We start from the raw sequence: 6000 nt of genomic DNA, 5'->3' as shown, positions 1-6000 counted from the left end.
AGGACTAGAATTAGATTCAGCACCAGATAATGTCTGAACCTACAGGTAGATTAGGACTAGAATTAGATTCAGCACCAGATAATGTCTGAACCTACAGGTAGATTAGGACTAGAATTAGATTCAGCACCAGATAATGTCTGAACCTACAGGTAGATTAGGACTAGAATTAGATTACCTACAGGTAGATTCAGCACCAGATAATGTCTGAACCTACAGGTAGATTAGGACTAGAATTAGATTCAGCACCAGATAATGTCTGAACCTACAGGTAGATTAGGACTAGAATTAGATTCAGCACCAGATAATGTCTGAACCTACAGGTAGATTAGGACTAGAATTAGATTCAGCACCAGATAATGTCTGAACCTACAGGTAGATTAGGACTAGAATTAGATTCAGCACCAGATAATGTCTGAACCTACAGGTAGATTAGGACCAGAATTAGATTCAGCACCAGATAATGTCTGAACCTACAGGTAGATTAGGACTAGAATTAGATTCAGCACCAGATAATGTCTGAACCTACAGGTAGATTAGGACTAGAATTAGATTCAGCACCAGATAATGTCTGAACCTACAGGTAGATTAGGACTAGAATTAGATTCAGCACCAGATAATGTCTGAACCTACAGGTAGATTAGGACTAGAATTAGATTCAGCACCAGATAATGTCTGAACCTACAGGTAGATTAGGACTAGAATTAGATTCAGCACCAGATAATGTCTGAACCTACAGGTAGATTAGGACCAGAATTAGATTCAGCACCAGATAATGTCTGAACCTACAGGTAGATTAATGGACTAGAATTAGATTCAGCACCAGATAATGATTCAGCACCAGATAATGTCTGAACCTACAGGTAGATTAGGACTAGAATTAGATTCAGCACCAGATAATGTCTGAACCTACAGGTAGATTAGGACTAGAATTAGATTCAGCACCAGATAATGTCTGAACCTACAGGTAGATTAGGACTAGAATTAGATTCAGCACCAGATAATGTCTGAACCTACAGGTAGATTAGGACTAGAATTAGATTCAGCACCAGATAATGTCTGAACCTACAGGTAGATTAGGACTAGAATTAGATTCAGCACCAGATAATGTCTGAACCTACAGGTAGATTAGGACTAGAATTAGATTCAGCACCAGATAATGTCTGAACCTACAGGTAGATTAGGACTAGAATTAGATTCAGCACCAGATAATGTCTGAACCTACAGGTAGATTAGGACACCAGATAATGTCTGAACCTACAGGTAGATTAGGACTAGAATTAGATTCAGCACCAGATAATGTCTGAACCTACAGGTAGATTAGGACTAGAATTAGATTCAGCACCAGATAATGTCTGAACCTACAGGTAGATTAGGACTAGAATTAGATTCAGCACCAGATAATGTCTGAACCTACAGGTAGATTAGGACTAGAATTAGATTCAGCACCAGATAATGTCTGAACCTACAGGTAGATTAGGACCAGAATTAGATTCAGCACCAGATAATGTCTGAACCTACAGGTAGATTAGGACTAGAATTAGATTCAGCACCAGATAATGTCTGAACCTACAGGTAGATTAGGACTAGAATTAGATTCAGCACCAGATAATGTCTGAACCTACAGGTAGATTAGGACTAGAATTAGATTCAGCACCAGATAATGTCTGAACCTACAGGTAGATTAGGACTAGAATTAGATTCAGCACCAGATAATGTCTGAACCTACAGGTAGATTAGGACTAGAATTAGATTCAGCACCAGATAATGTCTGAACCTACAGGTAGATTAGGACTAGAATTAGATTCAGCACCAGATAATGTCTGAACCTACAGGTAGATTAGGACCAGAATTAGATTCAGCACCAGATAATGTCTGAACCTACAGGTAGATTAGGACTAGAATTAGATTCAGCACCAGATAATGTCTGAACCTACAGGTAGATTAGGAGATTAGAATTAGATTCAGCACCAGATAATGTCTGAACCTACAGGTAGATTAGGAACCAGAATTAGATTCAGCACCAGATAATGTCTGAACCTACAGGTAGATTAGGACCAGAATTAGATTCAGCACCAGATAATGTCTGAACCTACAGGTAGATTAGGACCAGAATTAGATTCGGCACCAGATAATGTCTGAACCTACAGGTAGATTAGGACCAGAATTAGATTCAGCACCAGATAATGTCTCCGTGTTTTCTTAATCCTGATCCAGTAAAAACGTAAAAAGGCTTTTGTTTTTTTGCTCCTTTTGGTCCCCGGGACCAGGATGAAGAAATACAACTATAGAGAGAGGATTCATTCTTCAAAGCACTCACCTACACCTCGTCTGTTGTTTACACTCTTCCCGGGGACGTCTTTACTCCCTCTGTTACAGATTCATTGATTGATTGAATTTATTAGAAACAATTCTAAGTTGCAGGCCGCTTCAGCCGGAGACATTTACATACAGAAAATACAAAATGATTGAAGACAAAAACACAATGAGGCGTGAAGTCTAATTTCCACTTGGAAACATAAATGTGTTTTAACCCACAGATGCAGAGAGACGCAGTAACTGGTCTGGTGTGAAAACACACTTGCAGCTAACCACATGCTAACACAGCATTCTACTGACTAACATAGCTAACCACATGCTAACACAGCATTCTACTGACTAACATAGCTAACCACATATGAACATAAAACATATTCTACCGAACCCACACAGAGACAGAGACACAGCAAGATTTGTGACCTGTTGCCACGAGAAAAGGGCAACCAGTGAAGAACAAACACCATTGTAAATACAACCCATATTTATGCTTATTTATTTTATCTTGTGTCCTTTAACTATTTGTACATTGTATATATATATATAATATGACATTTGTAATGTCTTTACTGTTTTAAAACTTCTGTATGTGTAATGTTTACTGTTCATTTTTGTAGTTTTTCACTTTATATATTCACTTTGTATGTTGTCTACCTCACTTGCTTTGGCAATGTTAACACATGTTTCCCATGCCAATAAAGCCCTTGAATTGAATTGAATTGACAGAGACACAGAGAGAGAGAAACAGAGAGAGATACAGACAAATAGAGAGAAAGAGAGAGAACCAGAGATAAACAGAGAGTGACAGAGAGAGAGAGAGAGAGAGAGAGAGAGAGAGAGAGAGAGAGAGAGAGAGAGAGAGAGAGAGAGAAACAGAGAATGCTATTTGGCCTTAGAGAGTAGTACACAGTGGCAGAATACCTGACCACTGTGACTGACCCAAACTTAAGGAAAGCTTTGACTATGTACAGACTCAGTGAGCATAGCCTTGCTATTGAGAAAGGCCGCCGTAGGCAGACATGGCTCTCAAGAGAAGACAGGCTATGTGCACACCGCCCACAAAATAAGGTGGAAACTGAGCTGCACTTCCTAACCTTCTGCCCAATGTATGACCATATTAGAGAGACATATTTCCTTCAGATTACACAGACCCACAAAGAATTTGAAAACAAAACCAATTGAGAGAGAGGGAGAGAGACACAGAGAGAGAGAGAGAGAGAGAGAGAGAGAGAGAGAGAGAGAGAGAGAGAGAGAGAGAGAGAGAGAGAGAGAGAGAGAGAGAGAGAGAGAGAGAGAGAGAGAGAGAGAGAGAAACCAAGAGACACAGACAGAAAGAACAGACAGTGATCTCACCCTGTAGGGATAGCAGGCAGGGCGAAACTGGAGTGTCTCTCTGTGGGTTGAATCATATCAGACTAAACTTTAAATCTTTAGACAGAGATGCTAACATTGCTAGGCTAACAGACTACTTCCATTATGTAAGCCTGATTCTAGGCAAATGTTAGTGGTACCTTTGTTAGTTCTGATGATGAGGGAGGTGTGTGTCTCTCTGTGTGTGTGTGTGTGTCTCTCTGTCTCTCTCTGGCTGTCTTTGTCTCTGTGTGTGTATGTGTGTGTGTGTGTCCCTGTTTCTCTGTGTGTGTGTGTGTGTGTGTGTGTGTGTGTGTGTGTGTGTGTGTGTGTGTGTGTGTGTGTGTGTGTGTGTGTCTGTGTGTGTGTGTGTCTGTCCCTGTTTCTGTGTGTGTGTGTGTGTGTGTGTGTGTGTGTGTGTGTGTGTGTGTGTGTGTGTGTGTGTGTGTGTGTGTGTGTGTGTGTGTGTGTGTGTGTGTGTGTGTGTGTGTGTGTGTGTGTGTGTGTGTGTGTCTGTGTGTGTCTGTGTGTGTGTCTGTCCCTGTTTCTCTGTGTGTCTGTGTGTGTGTGTGTGTGTGTGTGTGTGTGTGTGTGTGTGTGTGTGTGTGTGTGTGTGTGTGTGTGTGTGTGTGTGTGTGTGTGTGTGTGTGTGTGTGTGTGTGTGTGTGTCTGTGTGTGTGTGTGTGTGTGTGTGTGTGTGTGTGTCTGTGTGTGTGTGTGTGTGTGTGTGTGTGTGTGTCTGTGTGTGTGTGTGTGTGTGTCTGTGTGTGTGTGTGTGTGTGTGTGTGTGTGTGTGTGTGTGTCTGTGTGTGTGTGTGTGTCTGTGTGTGTGTGTGTCTGTCCCTGTTTCTGTGTGTGTGTGTGTGTGTGTGTGTGTGTGTGTGTGTGTGTGTGTGTGTGTGTGTGTGTGTGTGTGTGTGTGTGTGTGTGTGTGTGTGTGTCTGTGTGTGTGTGTGTGTGTGTGTGTGTGTGTCTGTGTGTGTGTGTGTGTGTGTGTGTGTCTGTGTGTGTGTGTGTGTGTGTGTGTGTGTGTGTGTGTGTGTGTGTGTGTGTGTGTGTGTGTGTCTGTGTGTGTGTGTGTCTGTCCCTGTTTCTGTGTTGTGTGTGTGTGTGTGTGTGTGTGTGTGTGTGTGTGTGTGTGTGTGTGTGTGTGTGTGTGTGTGTGTGTGTGTGTGTGTGTGTGTGTGTGTGTGTGTGTGTGTGTGTGGTACCTTTGTTAGTTGTGATGATGAGGGAGGTATCAGAGGAGGTTCCCAGTCGACAGTAGCCGTCTATCAGGTCCGCCATGTTTTCAGCTGTAGCAAGACAGGCCGTGGTCACCGACAGAGGCTGTGAAGGGCACAGGTTAGTGTGTGTGTGTGTGTGTGTGTGTGTGTGTGTGTGTGTGTGTGTGTGTGTGTGTGTGTGTGTGTGTGTGTGTGTGTGTGTGTGTGTGTGTGTGTGTGTGTGTGTGTGCAGTGTGTGTGTGTGTGTGTGTGTGTGTGTGTGTGTGTGTGTGTGTGTGTGTGTGTGTGTGTGTGTGTGTGTGTGTGTGTGTGTGTGTGTGTGTGTGTACCTGCTTGGCTCCCTGTATGTCAACTGTTAGCAGCGCTTGGCCATCGTTCTGCTGGGAGCATCTGATACTGCGGACCTGAGAGAAACTGGCCAAGCAGACAGGCTACACACACACAGGGACAGGGACATAGAGAGGCAGAGACAGAGACAGGCATAGAGAGAGACAGGGACAGAGAGAGACAGGGTCAGGGACAGAGAGAGACAGGGACAGGGACAGAGAGAGACAGGGACAGAGAGAGACAGGGACAGAGAGAGACAGGGACAGAGACAGGGACAGGGACAGAGAGAGACAGGACAGAGAAGGACAGAAAGTGACAGAGACAGAGACAGGCACAGAGAGAGACAGGGACAGAGAGAGACAGGGACAGAGAGAGACAGGGACAGGGACAGAGAGAGACAGGGACAGAGAGAGAGACAGGGACACAGAGAGAGACAGGGACACAGAGAGAGACAGGGACAGAAACAGGGAGAGAAGCAGGGACAGAGAGAGACAGGGACAGGGAGAGACATGGACAGAGAAAGACAGGGACAGAGAGAGACAGGGACAGAGAGAGACAGGGACAGGGAGAGACAGGGACAGAGAGAGACAGGGACAGGGAGAGACATGGACAGAGAGAAACAGGGACAGAGAGAAACAGGGACAGAGAGAGACAGGGATAGGGACAAGGACAGAGAGACAGGGACAGAGAGAGAGACAGGGACAGAGAGAGAGACAGGGACAGAGAGAGGGACAGGGACACAGAGAGAGACAGGGACAGAGAGAGACAGGGACAGGGAGAGACA

General features: G+C 44.1%; 1 protein-coding gene across 4 annotated transcripts in view; it reads right to left on the bottom strand.

Annotated features, from left to right (window-relative positions):
* ptk2ba (protein tyrosine kinase 2 beta, a) overlaps positions 1–6000 on the bottom strand; it is a 59993-nt gene that overhangs the window by 30751 nt on the left and 23242 nt on the right. For all 4 annotated transcript variants that reach the window (XM_046308797.1, XM_046308798.1, XM_046308799.1 and 1 more), the window contains exons 10-13: positions 5219–5320; positions 4875–4992; positions 3667–3706; positions 2318–2367 (exon numbers count right to left, since the gene is read on the bottom strand). In XM_046308797.1, coding sequence (XP_046164753.1) covers positions 2318–2367; positions 3667–3706; positions 4875–4992; positions 5219–5320 — 310 coding nt within the window. The remainder of the gene's footprint in view (positions 1–2317; positions 2368–3666; positions 3707–4874; positions 4993–5218; positions 5321–6000) is intronic.

The sequence above is a fragment of the Oncorhynchus gorbuscha genome, linkage group LG17 (assembly GCF_021184085.1).
Source record: "Oncorhynchus gorbuscha isolate QuinsamMale2020 ecotype Even-year linkage group LG17, OgorEven_v1.0, whole genome shotgun sequence".
In the NCBI taxonomy this organism is placed as follows: domain Eukaryota; kingdom Metazoa; phylum Chordata; class Actinopteri; order Salmoniformes; family Salmonidae; genus Oncorhynchus; species Oncorhynchus gorbuscha.
The sequence above is the reverse complement of the archived record's forward strand: the minus strand, read 5'-3'. Positions and strand labels throughout refer to the sequence as shown.